The sequence below is a fragment of the Rhododendron vialii genome, chromosome 12a (assembly GCF_030253575.1).
Source record: "Rhododendron vialii isolate Sample 1 chromosome 12a, ASM3025357v1".
In the NCBI taxonomy this organism is placed as follows: Eukaryota; Viridiplantae; Streptophyta; class Magnoliopsida; order Ericales; family Ericaceae; genus Rhododendron; species Rhododendron vialii.
In genome coordinates, this window is record NC_080568.1 from 32642356 (window position 1) to 32665500 (window position 23145).

At 38.4% G+C, this 23145-nt stretch overlaps 2 protein-coding genes across 5 annotated transcripts; both read right to left on the minus strand.

The window, feature by feature from the left end:
* Window positions 1-7003: 7003 nt before the first annotated feature.
* On the minus strand, window positions 7004-13053 carry LOC131309798 (katanin p60 ATPase-containing subunit A1-like). Of its 2 annotated transcripts, none has more exons than XM_058336412.1 (7): window positions 12703-13053; window positions 11361-11829; window positions 10636-10833; window positions 9390-9634; window positions 8939-9097; window positions 8710-8797; window positions 7004-7543 (listed from the first exon to the last, which is right to left on the minus strand). In XM_058336412.1, the coding sequence occupies exons 1-7, from the start codon at window positions 12816-12818 to the stop codon at window positions 7262-7264; spliced, it is 1557 nt and encodes a 518-aa protein (XP_058192395.1). In that variant the 5' UTR covers window positions 12819-13053; the 3' UTR covers window positions 7004-7261. The 2 variants fall into 2 exon arrangements, with proteins under 2 accessions (XP_058192395.1, XP_058192396.1); XM_058336413.1 differs by lacking the exon at window positions 12703-13053 and adding an exon at window positions 11968-12160.
* Window positions 13054-13602: 549 nt separating this feature from the next.
* LOC131309799 (aromatic aminotransferase ISS1) lies at window positions 13603-22304 on the minus strand. 3 transcript variants are annotated; one of them, XM_058336415.1, is made up of 11 exons: window positions 22248-22304; window positions 21781-21846; window positions 21621-21715; window positions 20517-20564; window positions 18913-19041; window positions 18378-18437; window positions 18035-18191; window positions 17236-17342; window positions 17079-17137; window positions 14961-15069; window positions 13603-14350 (listed from the first exon to the last, which is right to left on the minus strand). In XM_058336415.1, the coding sequence occupies exons 3-11, from the start codon at window positions 21681-21683 to the stop codon at window positions 13901-13903; spliced, it is 1182 nt and encodes a 393-aa protein (XP_058192398.1). In that variant the 5' UTR covers window positions 21684-21715; window positions 21781-21846; window positions 22248-22304; the 3' UTR covers window positions 13603-13900. The 3 variants fall into 3 exon arrangements, with proteins under 3 accessions (XP_058192398.1, XP_058192399.1, XP_058192397.1); XM_058336416.1 differs by lacking the exon at window positions 21781-21846 and having other exon boundaries at window positions 22248-22267; XM_058336414.1 differs by lacking the exon at window positions 22248-22304 and having other exon boundaries at window positions 21781-22242.
* Between the last annotated feature and the right edge of the window lie 841 nt (window positions 22305-23145).

Genomic DNA, 23145 nt, shown 5'->3' on the forward strand with positions numbered 1-23145 from the left:
CAACTTGACATTTTTTAACAGCTTTCTTAATTTCTCAACAAACTTAAAATTTTCCAACAATTTGTATTGGTTAGTGGAAATAACTTGATATTTTTCAACAACACCAGATGTTCCTTAAGTTATTGCCTACAGAAAACAACACCCCCTTAATAGTAATGCACTTTTTAGTGCAGACCAGATTGAAGAGAAGCCAAACTCAGATCATGGCCTTGTTCGTTCGGGATCTCAAAATTTCTGAACACGGTTTCCAATAAATTTTCTCTATTTATTTTTCTTCATTCATTACTCTGTCTCAAAATTTAAACCGAACAAGGTCAAGTCATTAATGTGGTTGTAGGCTTTTTGTATTGGAATTATCCAAAACACTTTTTTTCTAAACTTTTTTTGGTAGAGATAATGATGACTTCGATCCACGATGGCCAATAAAACGACAAATCCATCATTTTTCTTGCACCAAATGACCCATGCTAATCAGAGTTTAGGATTAATCGATTATGACTTCTCACTAACTTAATCCTTTCTTAAGATTCCCATCAGAGTGTGTACGTCGTTTCAATTTCATAGATTTGAGATTCGTCGGAGATTCACGATTTGTGGTTGTAGTCATAGCGGTCCTACCAGCGACGAATTAAGATGGTTTGTGACGTCAAGTCGAATACAGTATCGTGTTGTACCCATAATTAATGAAGCATGACTAAACACTTCCAAACATTTTACCAAATCAATAACGTCGAATCTTATAGCAGTTGAATCTTTTTTTAGAGTGGGAAAAAACTGACTGCTTGGATTCTAAAGTATAATAAGAGCCTAGAAATGTATCTTTGGGATCCCTAGTTTTAGGTATGTACCATTATGATTACGATGTTGATGTGATTACGTTGGTGAATTATTTACCATCACGATCAATGATAAAAATACCATTAAGTAACTTTTTGTAGTATTTTGTTATGAGAGAGAACCACCAATTTTAACCAACTTTGCTACAGGCACCGATTGCGTGGGTACCTGTGTGCACCGACGATTATGATGGGCCCACTACGGTCCCGCAATGAAAATCTGAGAGCCGTTCAATATTTTTTTAAAAAAATTCGAGTGGGTTTTTGAAAAATCAGCTCAATCTGATATGCGTAGGTGCTCGATCTAATTTTCTTATTTTTTTCATTCAGATTACGGGATTCTGAAATTTGAATGAAAAATGAGAAGATTGGATCGAGCAGCTACACATATCGGATTGAGCTGATTTTTCTAAGGCCCACTTTTTTTTTTAAAATTATTTAACGGCTCGAATTTTCCGTGTGGGACAATAGTGAGCTCCGCATAGCCATCGGTGCAAAATCTGTACCCACCACCGTAGGTTTTTCGAATTTTAACCAATCAGTGCATATATTTCAAATCAAGTGAATAAAAATGAAATACACTACAGGCCATTTATAGGAAGCTTGAATGCAAGATCCATCGATTGATTTACTTACCCCCAAAAAAAAATAATAATTCCACCGATTGAAAAATTAATAATGCAAGATCCATCGATTGATTTACTTACCCCCCCCCACCCCCCCCCCCCCCCCCCCCCCCCCCCCCCCAAAATATATATATATATATATATATATATATATATATATATATATATATATATATATATATCCATCGATTGAAAAATTAATATACTACTATTCAGAAAGTGAAAGCCGCCCGATCGTAAAATTTGGATTCTCATTTTCTATTTTACGTAGCAGATACGAGTGGAAAAAACCGAGTACAATGTGAAAAATTATTAGGTGTTTCCGGAGTGTAATGTCGCATTGTCATGTAATACTTTCAAAAAATGAAAATGAAACATGCAATATTGTAGGACATTCGTGTCTCCCACTCACAAAATAGAAGTGTGTCATTACACGTGACTCTTTAAATTTATCCATTTGATTTTGTCGAGAGTACCACATACCTAGACTACGTCACATATGAGTCCCTGAAAGTGTTAGAATAATTGCATGAATAATGTGGTGGCGGTCTAATGGGTCCAATCTTCTCTGTCCCAAGAATCCATACCCATGTGCCTCTTCGTTGAGGTTTTCGGCCATTCAATTGTGATTTTTTTTTATTTTAAATCTAACAACAGAAAAATCCATCAGCATAGAGACACATAAATTTTCGGCGCAAGGGATCGTGTCTTCATCTAATGGTAGTATGGTACCTGTTTGGACCATATATTCACTGCCCGTTGATAATCGACCGAAAGGTGACGATTATAGAAATGCAACCTATTTTATTATTATTTTTGGTATTTGTATTTTAATAACATGTGCAGGACACTTGGCGTATCTCTATTTACTTGGAAGTTGAAAGGACACATGGCATTGTCTTATACACTTGGCTGTTGAAAAAAACACTTGGCATACTCCTACACACTTTGATGTTAGTGGGAAGTTATTTGGACAAGTGAAAGCAAAGGAGAATGAGGAGTATTGAAGAAGTTGAGAAGTTATTTCTTGCGCATATTTGTTTTCCTATAAATAGCATTTTTAGGCCTCATTGTAAACACACACAAAACAACGCTAATCAGACCTTTATCTTTTCTTTTCTAGGAGTAGAGTTAACTTGTAATTGCTCACTCAATCATCTCGATTGATTGTTCTTCTACTTTGAGGGTTAATAAAGTCCATTTTATTAATCTTCTTCCATACTTCATCCACTTCTTTGTTTGTTTCCAAAGAAGTCCTGAAATACGGCAAGAAACCAAACTTCACTTTTCACACCCACATTCCAGCAAGCTTACGATACGATTTTCTGTCGATTCTCCGTCGATTGGAAAGAAAACAAGAATTTTGGTAACAGTACCCATAAACTAGTAACAGTCCATTAGATCTGGAAGGGTCGCCTGGCCTAAGTCGGCTGAAAAGGACAAAGATCAAGAGTCCAAGCGTTAGCTGTATAGCCGAAAACCGAGTATGATGTGAAAAATTATTAGGTATTTTTCGTGGTGTAATGTCGCATTGTCACGTAGTGCTTTCGGAAAATGAAAATGATACATGCAATGTCGGAAACTCGTGTTTCCCACTCACAAAATAAAAATGTGTCGTTACATGTGACTCTTGAAATTTACGCCTTTCGATTTGTTGAGAGTGCCACGTACCTAGACTACGTCACATATGATTCTCTGGAAGTGTTGAATAATTGTCTGAATAATGTGGTGGCGATCGAATGGTGAGACAGGATTCTTTATGCCAAAAAATTCCTATGCTTCTGTGCCGAGAAATTTTTCAAATGTTAAATTTAAAAATAAAAAAAAATCACACAATTCAAAGCTCAAAAAATTTCTTAGCACAGAAGCACAAAAAATCTTCGGAACAGAGGAGATCGCACCGTCTAATGGTACCCGTAAACTAGTAACAGTCCATTAGATCTGGCAGGGTCACCTGGCCGCCTGGTTTTTGTACGTCGGCTGAAAAGGACAAAAGATCAAGAATCCAAGCGTCAGCTGTATAGCCGAACCAAGCCGTTCAATTACAAACTGGTTGAAAGAATTGGAAATCGATCCAAACCCAACCTTTTCTTATTCGATCCATCAATGTATTATTAGTACTACTCCTGCCGTCTCGATTTGTTTGTCCAATCTCGAGTTTCTAACTTATTAAAGAAATCAAATCTGCTCCATTGACTTGGAAATTTAAATAATTTGATCTATTGATTGTGAAATTGAACAGTCAATTTAAGACATGTAAAAGTCAAAAAGGAAACAAACAAATTGAGACGGAGGGAGTATTATTTTTCTATTACCAGATATCTGGACCAATTTACAAGCACCTCAATTAATTCTGGACAGAGGCGACGCTGCATGCGTAACACTGGGGTCACCGGACCCATGGAAAGGAAAAAAAACTTTTTTTCTGACGCTGCGTGCGTAACTAGGTTATTGAATGACCCTATTTACATATATTCCTGGAGTCGCCACTAATTCTTGGGTCCTGAAATTAACGATCGGATAAACCTTCCAATGGTCCAATGTATTATTATTATTAGAAAATTAGAAATAAAAAAAAATTTGGGTTCTTCCAAAATGTACACTCCCAGAAGAAAAAATGCCTCTCATCAAGGCTAACCAATGGTGTACCCTAGAGAGAGAGAGAGAGAGAGAGAGAGAGAGAGAGAGAGAGAGAGTTACTGTATTAGGATTTAGGAAGATCCAGACAAAGGCCGAAGGCTGCTCAGTTGGGCTGCCATTATTCTTATAACGCATACAATAAAATAGTACCCTTATTTTTGTAGGGTTGTGCTTCTTTAATTGTTTGAGGGCAGAACACTAATCATTGAAGTGTGTGAATATTCTAGATGATACCAAATGTGACAATTCACAATTTGAAAGCGTTCTTTGGATTTTTTTTTTATATTTTTTATGTTTCTGCAATATCAATAATTGGACATCATATATATTACGGAGTATGATAATCAAGAAGCTGTTTATCACGGCAATTAATATAAATGGCAATAACATCGTTTTTAACAACAGTTGTTAGTACAATATCGTTTCATCGGTAGTACCTAGCACGTGATGGAACTATTTTTCGTGTCGCCATTTTGAGTCGACTTATACCCTGCACATCGTATAAGTCTTTCATGCAATACAAATTTTGTCATTAACAAAAACAGTTTTGACATTATTAACACGTGATATAATACCGGGTTTTTTCCGTATACTTTTGTTTATCTTCTAAGGAACAAGAATTTCCTATGAAAATATATACAAGGTTTATTGTCTTATATGATGGGTGGAGACATAAAGTGCAGTAAATATACTATTTAGATCAGCTCCACTGTCCACATTGTGCTATGCAGAGATGGTGGAAAAGATCAAATGCTTCCAAATTTCACTTCCAAGAGAGTGAGAGAGGACGTGGATTGACACTAAACACAGATTCTAAAACAAACCTCTTAGAAAAAAGGTGAATCCACCTTCATAAACTACAATATATAGCTTGTATTTGTGCACAATCAAAGATTTTCTCTTAATTAACAAACAAGTAGGCATTCTTTTAGTTTACAATTAATTTTTTTAGGAAATTAAAATTAAGTCACTAAATCGTTACCCCGGAGCCATGGAAAAAGTGTTTAGGGGAGAAAAACGACCACCCAAAAAAAAATATATATATCCGTTCCCTCAATTAAGGGATAGACACCTCAAGAGTTAGCACAGTGATAGTCACCTGACAATTGAGGGATTCAGAAAGCTTTTGGTTTGGATTTCAAGTACTTCCACTACATACTATTAGAGACTCTATTTTGACTTTAATTGGACTCCTAACTAATAGAGGGTAGAAATATTGATTTTCAAAGGCTAATCAATCCATTAAACGAGATAGTGAACCACAAAAAATATATACTACTCCTATATAACAAATAGGGCCAAAAAACTAAAAAGTGAGACATAAAAAGGGACACCAGAAAGAACAAAAAAGACGCTTTGAAGAAAAAAAGGATACCTACTTTGAGCACATTCATGCATGGTACTCAAGTCTCAAGTAGGGAAATGGAACATCAAGCTGCACGTCGGGTTTGAATCGAAAGTGCTACTTTCATAACCGATCCCCACATTCCATACTCACCTCTATATCCATATCCATATCTATATCCAATTGGGAATATTTAAAAATTACTAAACCTATATTCATAACAATAGCGGGTAAAACGGGAATTACCCAACACCCAATTACAAGTAAAGAGGTAAAAATACATTGATGAAGAAGGATACCTACTTTGAGGCTTTGAGCACATTCATTGTACTTAATTCTCAAGTAGCTAGGGTTAGGGAAATGGAACAGATGATTGGAAATAAACAGGGTAGGGAAAATGGTCAGTACTTTCCCCCCTACCTCCCAACTATTTGAAACTTTCCTTATTTGTCTCTACATTTGGGTTTGTGTACATCTCTTTCCCAGTTCAACCTTTTCCTCACTGTTCATTTGAGCTTCTTTTTTCTTTTCTTTTCTTTTCTTTTTTTGGCTCATTCCCATTGACACCTTGTCTCTTGAATTCATTCAAAGGACTTGGATTCTCTCTGCTTCACACGTGGACCGGTGCGGTCTGAACTTGCGGCCAATGACAGTCGAAATTTTTTCCTGAAATGGAGGCTAAATGAATACTATTTTGAGGGATTATTATATGGTGTAAAATTTCAATTTTGATGGAACTAAACTGAAATTATCGAGAGTTTGAAAGGCTGAAAATGCTATATTATTTCGTAAATACTGAAATATGAGTACTACAGTTTGGGGGCGTTGTGGCCCCCAACACACCGTTCTCCATCCGTCCTCCCACTATACCGTTCTCCTTCCAAAATATAAGAAAGTTTAAAAAAAACATAATACCAAAAGTTTTTAAAAAAAACACTCAAAACAAAAATAATAATAACTACAGCTTTTAGTCTTATATTTTTTGTGTTGTCATAACTTTTTCAATCTCGATCCATATTTTTACGCGTTTTAAATTTTTCTCATTGATACAAATCCATAATCCCAGCTACTACTTCGATACAAATTCATATTTTTCTATGTTCTCGGCCGGCCCTTAATTTGGGGCAACAAACACCAGACTATAAACACTGGGAAGACAGGAAACCCTATGTTCCCCCACCTCCTCTTATTCTGCTATCAAACACGTAATAAAAGACCATTTTGTCCTTCCACTCCCTGTCCCATGACAACAAGGAAGGCGTAGATGGTCCAGTCCAATCCACCAAAATAGTGCAAAACTTTTCTTCCGACAAACATGGCCCAAGTACGCATATCAAGGTCCTGAATGTAGCACCAATTATGGGAGAAATGGCCGTAATTTGCCGTGCAACAAAAAATTGTCGAATAACTTATCGAAATTCAAACGTTTGGGTACAGTTTTTTCTCCAAACTGGTACATACCTGGCCATACCGGTTGGTGCGGTCCGTACAACTTTGATACATACATGTATTGCTCAGATGTGACTACTGCTAGAGCTGCTGCTGCAGTGGTTTCGTTTCTTACGGGAATTTTGAACCGACTATTAGACTCAGTAAAAAGAGAGTTCTGACAAACGTGATACATTAGTGGTTAGACATACAAAAGAATACACCAATCATATGAGACCTTAGATCAGTTCCGACAGCAATCGACACACTGAAACAGAAAAAAGAACTGCAACAGGGAATTGACCGAGACAAATAATCACAGAGCCAAATGGGAAGTTTATGAGAAACAAAAGATTGATGAGTTCCGGCGTCAATTGAGAATGCTATTACGCGGAACCAAACTCTGAAAACCACTTCTCATGTCGTTCAATATCTGCTGCCGAAACACTAGGTTGAACCTTGCTTATGGCCTCTTCAAAGTCGCACATGGCAACAGGGTCCTTGGATATGTCATCCTTAGACATGCTCTTAATTTCATCGCGAGTCTTCCCTGCTATTTTACGCCTCATGCCATTTAACGAGGCATCCCGGCAGACATTCGTGAGATCATCTCCACTGTATCCCTCTGTTCGACGAGCTATTTCGTCCATATCTACGTCGGAAGACACCTGATATAGGTGACACATAAAAAGGCAAAAATAGAACCATCAAGCCTTGGGCAGGTAAATAAGCACATGTAGATGATCTTATGCTTTGCATTCAATTCTATAAAGCATAAGTTTCTTGGAAATGTTGAAATTAGTAAGGAAATAATAAAAGGTGGAGAGTACTTTCTCGAGAAAATACAAGTAGAAACATAGAGTGAGAGCAAAAGAAGGCCAACTTGACATAATAAATAAGGATTTAAACGTTATTCAGAGCTAGCTTTACATGGCAATCTCTAAGGCACAGTTTGTTGCCAAATCTGAATGAAGCTACAAAAAAAGCAGATCGGAAACTCATTTTTCTTCCACTTTCCCTCTTAGTTGCAGGAAACAAGGAATAGGGATGTTGAGAGTTCGCTAAACTAAATAAGCAATGTAACTATTCTCTGCTGATGAGAGAGGAGTTCAAAGTCCATGTCATAGGTGTAAAGGTGTGTGCACAGTATGCCTTATTGAGGATGGTGGTTAGGTACTTGCATCACTTTCAGTTCAATCAAGAATTGATGGAGAAATGGCTATGGAGATGCGCTGGAGAAGGATGTTGATGCAAGTTTTGAGTGAATGGAATATAGAGGAGGGTGGCATATCGAAAGCAATCAGGAGGGAATGATCGCTCCCGAGAGTTTAAGTGAGGAGATAGACAAATGATTCAGTTTTGGCTTGAAATTTGGTGCAGACATGTCGCTCTATCAAGCATATTCAATGCCTATTAAATATATGCGGCAGATTATCTCAGAATCTCAGGGTCTCAGATGGTACGAGAGCGCCTTTACATGACTTCATTATGACACTGTAAATTGGTGGGATTGAAGATCTGTAAAACACAAATGGATAAAATGAGGTGGAGGCATGGTAATTGAATTTCTGCACTCACATTCTACCATTCATGGATTATACACTTATACAAGGTATAAAGGGAAATATTACCCTTCGATAGCAATTCGAAGTTGGGGTCTCCAACACAAGAGGCATTCCCTCCAACCCACCAACACCCCAAACCCCCACCACCCACCCCCCCCCCCCCCCCCCACTCTATTTTTGACTCCATTCTCCCAACTGATAACAATTAGGATTCAAGCTTCCTAATAGGTCCTATGGGTTAGTGTAACCTGACAGCAAAACCACATTACCTCAACAGTTCTCAAATTGATCCGTATGAGTTCCTTGCGACTCTCAGAATTTGGGAGCGGTATGTATATTCGCTTTTCCAGTCGCCTCCTGCATGATGTCAACATACAAGTAGATCAAGCAGCATGAGTAAATAACTTAACAATAACGTCATTACATTACACACTGAAAGTATGAGTAGAAGTATAGGTATAAGTAAGAAAGTACAGTAAATAAACAAAAAGATCCAACCTCAGTGCCTCATCTATATCCCATGGAAAATTAGTAGCAGCCAAAACCATCACGATTTTGCGACTGCCATCTTCATTGGTGGAAGTATTGCTTACACCGTCTACTTGAACTAGAAGTTCAGATTTCACCCTTCTAGATGATTCATGCTCTCCTGAAGCCCTGAAATGCAAGTTCATTCATATAAGGCCAGAGCTCAACATGAACATAATAAAAGCCACTAATCAAAAGCATGAGAGAATGAATTCAAAATACTTGAGTGATGGTATTTTTCTATTTTTCAATTTGCTAATGAATACGCAAAAGCCCACAGGGGCACAGAGAGAGATTTTGAATTTGTGTACTCTATACAGCCACATCTAAGAACATATGCCCGACAAATTCATACAAAGCACATGCTCATGACAAGGTCGGACTACCACAAAATTGATAACCGAGTATTGTACAGACTTACCCACGGGCATTGCAGAGGGAATCAATCTCATCAATGAATATTGTACTTGGAGCATAAGCTCTTGCAAGATCAAACAAGCACCGCACCATACGCTCACTCTCTCCACGCCATTTTGAAGCCAAAGTTGCAGAGGAAACATTGAAGAATGTCGTACCACATTCAGTAGCAACAGCTTTAGCTAGAAGTGTCTTTCCGGTACCAGGAGGGCCAAACATGAGAATACCCTTCCATGGTCTCCTAATTCCCTAGACATCCCGACAAAAAAATCATTTAACTGGACCAATTGCATGCACATATACAACATGCAGATGACCTGCACATGCAGCAAGAAAACAACCATAGCCAAGGATATGCCAAAATGAAGCATCTGAAGCAATTTTGAATTCATTAGAAGTGCATAGACAACCATGATAAAGGATAAAGGATTAAAAAACAAAAACAAAAACAAAAAGAGTGGTGTAGTTGGAGCCTGGGACCAGTTATTTATAAAGAATACTAATCATTCAGAGTCTCAAATTCCTCAATAACAATAACATTTGGCAAGATTATAAATTCTAAGGTTGAAAAATCCATCTATATAATCGTTAAGAGTGAGCCAATAACTGATGTTGGAACTTAAACGTAACAATTCTTGCTCAGTGATGGATGATGATTGACGGAAGTTGGCAATTATTGGCCATTGAGATTGGACGGCCAACGAAAACTGAAATTCCTAAGTAATCTGACAACGGATAAAACAAATTTGGAAACTCCAAGGAATTTTAATTTGCGGCCCAAAATCCCATCTGAAGAACGAGGCTTGGGTTTTTTTTTTTTGGATTTAAAATCAACTGTATCAGGTTTCTGAGACGAACCCGACATGTTTAGTCCAAAGGACAAGAACATCCCCAATATCTTTGAAAAGACACCTAGAGGCTTGAAGTTTCCACAATCCCTTCCACTGCAACAGAGTTTCTTCAGAAAGCACAATTCAAGAGCATACCCCTCCAACTGATCCATAATAGTCCAAATCTCTGTGGAATTTAAATGCATATAGTAGCTTTGACATCCTATAGTTGGCAGGTATAGGAGAGAAACTAATGAAATCAAGAAATTTTAAGTAGGGAGAAGAAAATGGAAAAATATCTGGAGGTATCCTCATCTCCACACCCAAAATTAAGCAGAAGTCTGAACTGATATAATAGTAGTTGTGTGTCAGATTTGTGAAACAACAATCACATTGCAGCTTCAAAGCAATCTGGAATACCTGGAAATATTCAGGCATCCATAAAGGAAGAACAACAGCTTCCTCTAGGAGTCTTTTTGCTTCAGTTAACCCTGCTACATCATCCCAGGTCACTCCAGGGGTGGAATCCAAGACATCCCTTTCAAGCATTGCAGCCAAGTCAGAATCAGGACCCTCATACTGTCCACGTCTAGATTTCCCATCTTCGGCATCACCATTCTGCAGGCAGAAGTAAACAGAGGAGGGAGTAAACGTGAATCTAGGAAAGCCGCATGCCTGACTCCTTATTAATAGCAACTAGAATCTATTAAGACCAATGGAAGGGTACCCCAAAAAAATTTACACTATTTTGACCATGTTTGCTTGAACAAACAAATAGTGAAGGATACATAATCTCATAGGAAAAGTAATCGCAAAGGACTTATTTTGAGGGGATAGATTGTCTAACGGATATGCAATCTAAATTTCTATCCATGCTAACCTCGCATGGGATTTCTAATGCAATCCCAAGTGTAATTTTGTCAATCAAACTGTCCCCTCAGGCATTTAATCCCCGGAAAGAGCAACTAATGTATACAAACAAAATTCAAAAATAACAGTAAATGATGAAATTTTAGAGAGACGCCAATCTCAGAGATCTGATAACAACAACAAAAGATAAACAACACAAGTTCTCAAAAATGAATGCAATACACCAAACACGAAGGGACAGTTCCAGAAATTGCATTGCTTAGGTTTGACATTACCACTGAATCTGCCTTGCCAGATTTGCCCGAGCCAGGGCCCTTCTTCCCAGCAGTTGAAGCTCTGACTCCTGTGTTCGACTTACTAGAACCAGCAGCCTTTGCTCCACGACCGCTTGCTCCACCTCTTGTGGCACCACGAGCCCAAGCTCCATCTTGAGGTGACTTCCTCATACCCACTTGACCTCCTCTTGCGGTTCTTCTATTTGCATTGTCTCTAGTAGGCGGCCTCCATACATCAGGATCATCCATCGGAGCACCGGATGAAGCAGGGTACTCGTCCAAGGGTTGAAAAACAAAGGAAGATTTGGTAGAAATTGGTGGTGAAGGGGGGCGTCTACCCAGAGGAATATCCTTGAAAGCCCTTCTCTCTGAATCCAATTGCTTGACAACCTCTGTTTCCTCCGTCAGAGCTTTCTTCACATTCATCCATTTTGCACGATCTAAAGGGTCATCAAGTGTGCTTAAAAGCCTGAAGAACAACCGAACAAGGAAAACGAAAACAGAACTTCACCCAGTGAACTTAGCATAGACTGAAAGACAATAGAACACATTGTATAAAAAAACCATATGGACCCAGACTACTTTCAGACATGCAATATAGCCTCACCATCACGGAAGAAATTGTATGTCTTCTTTTTCTATTGCTAAGGGACTAAAAGAGAATGCCATCTCAAAAAAGTTCGATTTGGGAACCAAATTATGAAAGCAAACAGTGGGATGAAGAAGCTTGGAACCACTTGTTGAGGCCTGAGGGTCCCCTAGCATGGACTTGAAGTGGATGAGCGGGAAAAGGTATACCCACCAGAAAAGGGCTTCTTAACCTTCAGCCCTTTACTGTGCTATCCAAAATAAAAAATAAAAAATTGCAAAATCGGAAAAATACATCTGTTTTAGCAACCAAACAGATCCACAGATTTAAGCTCCTCTCTCTCTCTTTCCTCTTTTCTTTTCTCATTTTATTTGTTAAGTTTGATCACTATTTTCTTTCCTTTTTATCTTTCAAACCGAACAAGGAAATATTTTCCTTCTACTTTCCTTTCCTTTGTTTCTGCAAGACTACAAAATCAACTGGCAGTGCTAATTTCATTTGCATCAAATAAGTACATGAATCTCTCAGGGCCAGGCCACAAGAGAGAAATCTCTTTCGAGTTCCCTAGTCTGGCCTCCCTTTGACCAGACCAGGGAGGTGATTAGTGCACGTAAGTTGGCCCGGTCAACACTTTATCAGGCAATGCCTATTCAAACACTCGAATACGAAGGATATGGAAATGTATCTAAAAATGTATGTGTGTGTGTGTGTGTGTGAGAGAGAGAGAGAGAGAGAGAGAGAGAGAGAGAGTACTTGTTGATCTGAGCAATGGCACCGTCGAAGAAGATAATGGAAGAATCGTAGAGGCCTTCAAGGGCGTAGTCTCTAGCCAATTTGACGTGATCTTGCAATTCCGACGTGCCGACCATTGCAAGTTAAATTCTCCAGCTCTTTTGAAGTGTTGAAACAAAAACTAGGGATTTCGAATGAGAGTTCCGAAGAAGAAGAAGTACTCCTCAGAGCTCACACAGTCATCTCTCTCTCTCTCTCTCTCTCTCTCTCTCTCTCTCTCTCTCTGTAGTCTACTGCTTCGATCAGTGAAGATGACGGCGACGTAACGGCCGGGAGACGGGAGACGGGACGGGGAAGAGTGCGGTGTTACTAGAATGTCCTTGGGGAGTATCTGGTACTATTACAACTATAGAATGGGACTAATGGCACTTTACCCCCCATAGTCCTGTTGAAGTTGAATTTTTTCCCCCGTAAAACGTAATCAGTACTTATTCTACCCCGCTTTTACATTCAAGTTACAATTTTCTCCCTATATTGCAAAATAGTAACTCTTCCTTTGGAAAACCCGAAATGTAACGGGTACGTGTCAATCGGCAAATTTCTCAAAGACAGATAAAGTCAAATTTTTTCCCCCTTATCGGTAGGAGATAATCTGTGTATACCATGAGAACTACAATAACTACAATTTGCATAAAGTACGTGAGAGTTCAGAATTGTTAGCTCGTGTTGATGACATCAATAAGATGGAGAAGTACAATTAATGAGAGTGCTTCTACAAAAGCAAAAAGAAAACACTTTTGCAAAGTAAATACCAACCAGCCTACAAAGGTTTGAAAGCATGCCATTTGAATTGGCTTATAATCATTAACATTCCTTACTTTCAAACATCCAATGGCAGAGAAACTCAAAAAGGAGGCCCAATTTCCATAAGAAATCACAATTTCCCAAATTTATAAAAATTCTGGATGCAAAGAACCAGAATGAATATTACTATCAAATGTATCAATCGCATCTCATTTCCCACTTTCGATGGGCAATTTCAGAAGCAGTCAAATTAGAATTCATTTGAAACTATTTCCAAGCGCATTTCTTGTCGTTCACTCCGGTATTCCAGATGCTTCGCTCCTCTTCTTTTTTAAGAAATAGGGGGCTCTAAAGATCAATGGGTAACAGAATACAACAATGTGTTCAAAATGAATCAATCGTTGCAGAAGAGTTACTATACCATCCCATCACTCACCAGTTCTTCTAATCCCTTTCTCAGCCTCCCAGCAGCAACTTGACAATCGTGCTCTACCAATCCTCCAAACGAGACCCTAACGTGCCCAGGGCAGCCAGAGGAACTGCCCGGGATAATAACCACCCCATGCTTCTTAGCAAGCCAACGAACAACTTCAAAATCATCGATATATTTGTCCGGGAGCTTTGCCCATAGATAAATTGCACCTTCTCCTCCTCTCACGGCATCTTTTCCCAAAGGGGATAACGCTTCTAGAACTATTTCCCTGTTCTTGACGAGATCTTTCACTTGCTCAGTGACCCACTCGGGACCCACTTCTAAGGCGCAAAGGGCGAGGCGTTGAGAAATAACAGCCGCACAGATTGGGATGTTGTCTTGGATTTTGAGGAGTTGGGCTGCCAAGCCCTCTACTTCTGAAGGGTATGCTATCTGCATGCATGAACATAAAAGCTCATATTAGGAGCACTTAATCTTGGATTACCTATTGCAAAATGAAACTAAAAGTTATATTGGAGAGCAAACGTTTCCTGTTTAAAGCTAGAGAAAATAATGGAAGCGTTACTCAAGAGTAGGAAATTTTTGAGATGCTTGCAAGGATTTCGATATTTTGAGCAGTAAAACAACCCCTTTTCCGCTTTCAGTTTATTTATTTTATTAGAGGAAGAGATTTAGAAGCAATTAAAAACCAATATTTTGAAAAGCACATTTGTTTATCACCTCACTAAGTAAAGCAGAAGCTATGAAACAGATATTGCTGGTGTAGCAGACAAAAAAAGGAGAGTAGAGGCGTTACAGTGCATCATCTACAAGAAGTTAGTGACTTCCACAGTATAGACATTGGTTTTGTAATAAGATGATCAGCGTCATTAACTACAGATGATATGAAAAATCACATGCAAGTACAGTTATGTAACGGGTAATCATGCTATTTAAAAAGAGCAAGCTCAAGTTTCAGGAGCAAAATTAATTTTGCTTCTAATGAAAACACTTTGATTTCTTCTTGATCGTCATGACGTAAGAAGTAGTAAGCACTACTCACATATCCGACACGCCATCCCATCATCCCATAAGCTTTAGAAAAAGAAAAAACGTTGACTATGTGATTACCCTCCACACAGGTGTGTTTGCGGCCATCGTACATGAAGTACCTGCACGTAAAATTATTAAGACTCCAACGTACCACTGAAGTCATGAAAACATAGGTATATCATATTCTTGAAAATCAGCGAACACAGAGAAACTAATGGCTAGTAACTTCAGAAGTGCAACAAAATGAGAGCAAGTACCCAGACAACAATCCAATCTCTTTTCTATTTTCCTGTTTCTTAAGTAACAAACAAATTTAAGTTCCTGGATTTTGATATCCAGTTGCAAAAGCAAAATCATAACTCTGAAAGCCTAACATGTGATGGCTGACGTCACATTGGAAGTCGAAGACTTTGGTGAAGCTTACAGGAAATAAACAAAAGCCTGCACGATTGTAACAATGGAATTGTGGAGGGGTATCATGAAAGGTTGGGAAGCCTTTGTAATCTATACTCATTTGGCAGTTGGCGAAGGAAGGAGGGTGAAATTTTGGGACCATGTGTGGTGTGGGGAAGTGAGCTTGCAGGTGGCCTTTCCGTGTATTTATCGCTTGGCTTGCAAAAGGGATGCAACCGTCTCAGATTATCTTCTCCACAACGATGGGGCTACAGTTTGGGATATCCGTTTGCATAGAAATGTTAAAGAAGGGGAGGAGGAAGCCTTGATGGCATTATTTTCTAGATTGTACGGTTTGCAAGGCATAGGAGAAGGAGAGGATGAGATGCGTTGGAAACTAACCAAATCGGGTCTTTTTGAGGTGAAATCGTATTATCATGCATTACGGGGGAGTGGTAACTCAACCCATCCGTGGCAAGCGATTTGGAAATCAAAAGCGCCGTTGAAAGTGGCTTTTTTTGTTTGGTGCGCGGCTCAAGGCAAAATTCTTACAATCGATAATCTAATTCGTAGACGGAGAATAATTATTAACTGGTGCTGTATGTGTAAAAGGGATGCAGAATCGGTGAATCACCTCCTCATCCATTGTTCGGTGGCATGGGAACTTTGGTCCATGGTGTTATCTTGGTTTGGGTTACAATGGGTTATGTTGAGAAATGTTTTGGAGCTTTTAATAGCTTGGAGGGGTGCTAGAGTGGGCAAGCAGAGAAAGCGCGTATGGGCTATGATCCCTCTTTGTTTGATGTGGACTATTTGGCATGAGAGGAATTCGAGATGTTTCGAAGGGGTCGAGAAGCCTTTATTTAAAATTAAAAGTTTTGTGGTTAGTAGTTTGTATAGTTGGGACAAGGGAGATTGTAATCCCTCCCTTGATCATTTTCCAGAGTGGTTTGAGTTGTTTTTTTCGACCGGTGGTGTATAGGGCCTTTTTGTCTTGATGGCCTTTTTTTGTATTCGGGTGGCATTCCCTTAATGCCTTCTTTAATATTAATATTTACTTATCAAAAAAAAAAACCAATGGAAACTTTATATCCAACTCAAAACCAATTGACAATGAGTGTAGAAGTCCCAAATATTACTAAGTGATCTCTCATTCCATACCCAAGCAATGTGGGACAACTACTCAAATACCTCCCCTCACGTGTGGTGCAGCCCCATTTAGGTCGGTCACATGTGGCCACTTTTTTGGGTCCTATCATTGTGTAGCCTTTTTTGGATGTCATCTTGGATCGTGGGGTCTGGGCTTGATATAATTTTTGTTATAAAATTAGGAATGGCATGCGATTGCTCTGATACCATGTGGAAACTTTATATCCAACTCAAAACCAATTGACATTGAGGGGAGAAGTCCAAAATGTTATTAAGTAATCTCTCATTCCATACCCAAGCAATGTGGGACAACTACTCTAACATTAGCTATAACAGAGACGACGAATAACCGAACAAGTGATGCTCGTGTATCTCAAACATGGATTGGCAACTAGCTCTATTATGCACTGATTCTGGATTAATCACAGAATCAATATATGCTTGTAATCCCTTCATATTTAAGGTAAGATTTCAGCACATTTTTTGTTACAAACAACACTATCAATCCTGTCAAACCAGATACAAAAATTTACATGAGAAAGCAGTTGAATATCAAGCACGTAAGACTGGGAAAGAATTCACTCACTCGTATGTATTATCTACAACAAGCCAACATCCAGCATCCCTGCAGAGATCTGAAATCCTCTACACAAAACAAAACAAAGCGAAACAAAAAAGTTAAGAGGATTCTGACTACAGAGAGAGAGAGAGAGAGAGAGAGAGAGAGAGAGAGAGAGAGAGACCTTGAGAAGAGGGTCTGGAATGTAGGTTCCAGAGGGGTTGCCAGGATTAACGACAGTAACAAGCTTCGGGGTTGGTTTAGTTTCCTGTAAAGTTTTTTCTAGCCACTCTGAAAAGCAGAATTCTGATCATGAACAACAGAAATATACAGATATGCAGATAAATAACAATTCACTGAAGTATTAGATTGGTCTTCCTGCATTAATGAAACCAAACGAAATTAATTCTCCAATTCTCTCTTACAACAGAACAATAAGGGGTTTATCTTATATACACAAGTATAAGGACGGTTTTCTATTGTAACAATGAAGACGTTTCATAGGATGAACAAGCCAGAAGCCAAGAAAAATTTGAAAACGAACCTATTTAAAAGATGAAAAGGAAAACAATTGTCAAAGGAGAAGTTAAATCAAGCAGAAAATGAAATGTAAAACTTTAATAAATGGAATATCACTAACCCAGACTTACTACGACTTTGTCTGAAGCTTTTAAAGCTGTACTAACTAAAATGTGATTCAATAAACATTTTAAAAGTCCCCATCATGATCTACACCGGTTCAACTGCAGCCTCAGGGTTTTCCTGAAATCTTTTTTTTTTTTTTTTTTGAAATCTACAACTCTCCATGTACAAATGCAATCTAAGGTGGATCCATAATGTTTGTTGTTGCAAAAGCTGTCCCGCCAAATAAAATAATTTGCTTCAAACATCTAGAGATAGTATTGCTTATCAGGTGTTTGATTAAGAATACGAGACAGGATGGCAATTCCTCTTACACAATGAAAACTTATGAAGCTTCTAACCTGCATCAGGATGAAGTGTCTTTGGATTACCAGGACCCACCAGAATGTTAGTTACACCTGTCATCTGGAATGACATGTACGCATTGAAGTAGTATGGTGCAAACATAACTACAGAATCCCCAGCATCACACAATGTCAGAACTAAATTCACAAATGCCTGCAACCAGAAAGGGACTTGTGTTAGATTTGTCAAGGATGTAGAGAAATTTTGCACAAGTACATACAGATTACATACAGAAAGGTACTTTGTTTTTATACTATGGAAAAAGTTATGAGATTTATACTCATCCTTTACAAGTCCAACCCCAAAGAAAAAAGAACTATAGCGAGCAGGCATAGTCACCTGATTTGCGCCTGCCGTAACCATCACGGAAGATTTGTGTAAGTTGTTCTCTACTCGCAGCTGCAAAACAAAGGAAAAGTAATGAGATCATAATAGAGTCAGTATGGAAGGAGAAAAATACAAGTTGCTCGGTTTGTATCTGATAGCCGATCATGTTACAGGCCTCAACAGTCACGGACACAGAGACATGAACAAAATCGGATGCATATAATCCCCAAGAATAATTTCACAACAAACAGAGAACCATTTATGAAACTATTTTGGACACTTGAACAAAAACTGCACCAATAATCAAAGGAAGTGGGGGAAACACAACCTGGCAGTGTTTTAGCCTACTAGAAATCCTCAACTGGAAACATTGGAATCAATACAACAACAACAGAACCCATGTAGTCTCCAATCATTGGGGGTATGGGCGGGGGAGGATTGAAGACAGACCTAACCTTTGGCAATATGCACAAAGTGGCTGCTCTCAGGATACCACTGAAACAGTGGCCTCCCTTTACCTGTTTTGTTGTGGAATCAATAGCTATACCTTTTTAATCAATGCCTCCTTAAGCTCGGGAAGACCTTCATCAGCACCATAACGACTAACTGAAGGATCCCACACAAGTTCTTTTGCCGTATCCAAAGCTCTCTTTGGTGGTTGCCAATACACTACTCCCTACATGAGAATACGGTCAAAGAATAAGGTACTGCTAAGACAGTGCCACAGACCAAAAGCAATAAAGGAGAGAAGAAACTATAGGTTATGGTTTCCATTGGTAAATACTAGTAACTGACAACCATTATAATTTATACCGTTCAAAGAAGTTCCCGAATACAAGATAGTGATTGATGAGCCATTGTGGTGGATAGTGATTGACTCCTAAGCTCTGTTACCATCAACAGAGCTTAGGAGTTTTTCAAGGATTGCTAGATCTCAAATTTCCCACTCAACAACAATTTGCAATTTACTAGAATGTTTCCCAGAAAATGTCATAATGAAAAGTGAACACTAGAAAATTCAAGTCAGATGGAACACTTGTGGCCTTAATTGTAATTTGTCACCACATGAATCTCATATGGCTACTTTACTCTCAATTCACATGCCAAGTTAAGAAATTTCAAATCATCCGAATCACTCAGAATCCTGAACAGGTAGGGATGTGACATGCTGAAAGAATAACACTAACAGAATCCCCACTTCCTAGGTCTTATAAAATGCTTGTTTCGCAGAAAAAAAGAAAAAAAGAAAAAAACCCCAGCAACTACTCAGCTCCCATAACACCAAATGCTACAAATATCATGCAACAGGTGTGATGGAAAAACTAGCAATTATCATATAGTGTGAAATTGGCAAGAATGATCCAATGGTCCAAAACAGTAGATAAACAGCGTTACTTCAGCTAGAATATGGTGGAAGAAGTAGACTGAGAGAGCTGACAGGAAATCCCAATTTAGAAATAAGAATACAATGAAATTCCAAACTGTTATGCACAAAACCTCGTAACACCAATATGCAAAACTAGCTTACGTATGAACGACCTATCAAAAACACAATCAGTCGGTTTTTACGTACTTTTCTAAGGGCTTAATAATCAAGAAGTTGACTACCCAGGTGCAATCAAGATCCTTTGGATATCTGGGATCAAGAAAGAGGTTGGAAGAAGATAGGAAAATTAGTCAGACATTATGCAGAGCAAGAGTACCTCATTAGAACATTGACCCTGGTTCTCAGTTCAATCATGGACTCATATTAACATGGTCTTTGTGCTTCCCATTAATTTCCCAGTAATGCACTTCGGGTGGAAGGGAGAAGACCATAAACAAAGAAGGCTAAGTACTTAAAAGTTGACTCTGGATATGAGCAATAATCTGTGGCATCTACTACTGTCTACTGTTGATCATTCCTGTTCACTATCACCATATCAAATTGAACGTTGAAGGCGTCCAATACCATCATGATTTCAGCAGTCCAGACATTTCCTCGAGAAAGTTGAGCTGGCAAAGAGTTCGTGTACTGTGGATTGTGATTTGAGAGACTAAAGAGAACTGTTCCACAAATCTCGGTTTCTCAAATTCCATAGCCTTAAAATGACAACCTACATAATCTAAATTAACCTGGTTTGACAAAAAAAATGGTAAGGGTAAACCAACCTGAGCTAGAGAAAGTAGATCGTTGGAACCTCGGAACAATTCCTGAATCTGCAAACACAATACCCACTTACCATCAAATACAGAGTCACACACGTTTCAGCAGAGAAATGGCACATCAAACGAAGAATTCCCGCAAGATCAAAAAAAAAAAGCGAAGAATTTCCACATGGTATCCATACCAAGAAAACATATGAACTACTAAAAGCCAATTTAGGGTTTTTGAGGAACCCAATTTGCCAGAACCATCAAAACACTCACACATTTTACATGGCAAACAAAAACATCAAACCAAGAGAGCCCACACAGTATTTGTACCAAAAAAAATACATGAACTACTAAAACCCAGTTTAGGGATTTTGAAGGACCCAATTTACCAGGACCATTAAAACACTTTACTTCGGAAACAAACACATCAAACGAAGAGCACCCACATGGTATTTATACCGGAAAAATATACTAGTATGAACTACTAAAACCCAATTTAGGGTTTTGTGATTAGACCCAATTTACCTAGACCATCAAAACACTCACACAGTTTACTTGGGAAACAAACATATCAAACGAGGAGCACCCACATGGTATCCGTACCGAAGAAATATACTACAGTATGAACTACTCAAACCATTTTAGGGATTTTGAAAAACTCAATTTACCTGGACCATCAAAACACTCACACACTATACGTGAAAAACTAACACATCAAACGAAGAGCACCCGCTTGGTATTCATGCCGAAAAATATATGATGAACTACTATAACCGAATTTAGGGTCTTTGATCAACCCAATTTACTTGGACCATCAAAACACTTGCACACTTTTTTGGGGAAACAAACACATCAAACGAAGAGCAAATATACGACCTACCATAACCCAATTTGCCTTCTTTTTTTTTTTTATAATTCATGATAACCCAATTTACCTGGATCACCGAAATACTCGGAACATTTTACACGAAAACAAACGCATCACGAAGAGCAACCACGTGGTGTTTATATGTGGAAAAAAAAAAGTATATACACAGAGAGCTAAAAACCTAAGAAAAACAATACATAAAAAACAAACCAGAACCCAATTTTTAGGGTTCGTAATGAAACCCAATTTACCTGAACCATCACCGGTGTATCAGTCAATAAAGCCCTCCTCGCTAGCATCCCAGGCGAACCCATCTCTCTCTTCCTCTTCTGATCCTCCTCTTCACCTCTTTACTCAAGATTAAAACTTGAAAGAAAAAAAAAATGCTCAAAAGGGGTTTTCGTCACCTACCCAGATAAGGAGGGATCAATCTTTTACTGGAGCAGATAAGGGAGGTAGGGATCTTCTTTTTCCAACCTACGATTGCAACTTTTTGGCAGGAGATGACTGAACCAGCGATAAGCATGAAGCCAAAAAGACGTGAACACTTTTGTATGTCTATACTGACGAGATTGTTTTGTTTCTTTCTGTGCGTTTTGTTTACTTTATAGATATTGACTAAAAGAATGATAAGAAATTGGCTATTGTTTAGCTCTCTCTCTCTCTCTCTCTCTCTCTCTCTACCTAAGAACGTGGAAACTCAAACCCAAATCTCTCTCTTCATCCAACAGTCTAGTGCAAGAAATACACAGAGCTGTAAATCATACTATTTTACTACTTCGAATTTCTAAAGAGAATCAACGAGAAATGCGCCAGTGAATTGTATATGAACTCGTACAGGGAATATCCGAGGAATACGCTATCATAAGACCTCTCACCTTCTCCCTCCGGAATCGTATTTTCAAGGGAACATGAAAAGTAGGGAGAGGAGTGGAGGACTTCCGACTTCCAAGTGCAATCATGCTAGTTTCACTTTCAAAGTCATACTAGTAATAGTTTTGTCATTTGTGCAGTGTTTTACGGAAAAGTGATGTGTGCACTATTTCTTAGGGTTTTTTTTTTTGAGCATTTACGACCTTGATCTATTTTAAGAAAATATATAAGAAAATCTTCTCCAATCTTTGACTCAAATTTTTTTTCATATTGAGTTTTATCCATTTTTTTTCTCAAATTTGAGACAACCCAAGTCTCTTACCATTTTTTTTCCAATATTTCAACAGCTCTTTTTTCTTTTTTCTTTTTAACGGCTCCTTTCGTGCCATTCTGAGAGCATGGTGTCGTAGACGTCATGACTTTCCCAAGCTTGGATACATCTCTCTCTCTCTCTCTCTCTCTCTCTCTCTCTCCTTGGATATCTGAACGCTGAAGTCTCGATGATCTCTCTCTATTCTCTTTGGAAGAATCTTGAAACTGGTTGCGGAATAAGAGCCGCGTCGTTAAGAAGAGATGTGTGCTACCCTTTTGGCCGAAATCGTTAGGGGAAACAAAAATGGAGGAAAATAATCTTGAAAGCATAAAAAATAATATATTTGGATAAGGGATCATTTTGCCATTAGAGTGAGCCTGGCTTAAAGTAGGGTTTTATTCAAATTTATATAAAAATTTGGATCAAAGCTGAAAATGCTCTTATGCTCTTAGGTCTTTCATTGTCGGTGCTCTTTAATAGCACAATTGTATTTTTCTTGTTATACTAACGAAGTTCTTATGTTTCCACCAAAAAAAATTATCATGCTAGTTTCACACACAAATAAAGAGAAATACTACTACTCCACTACA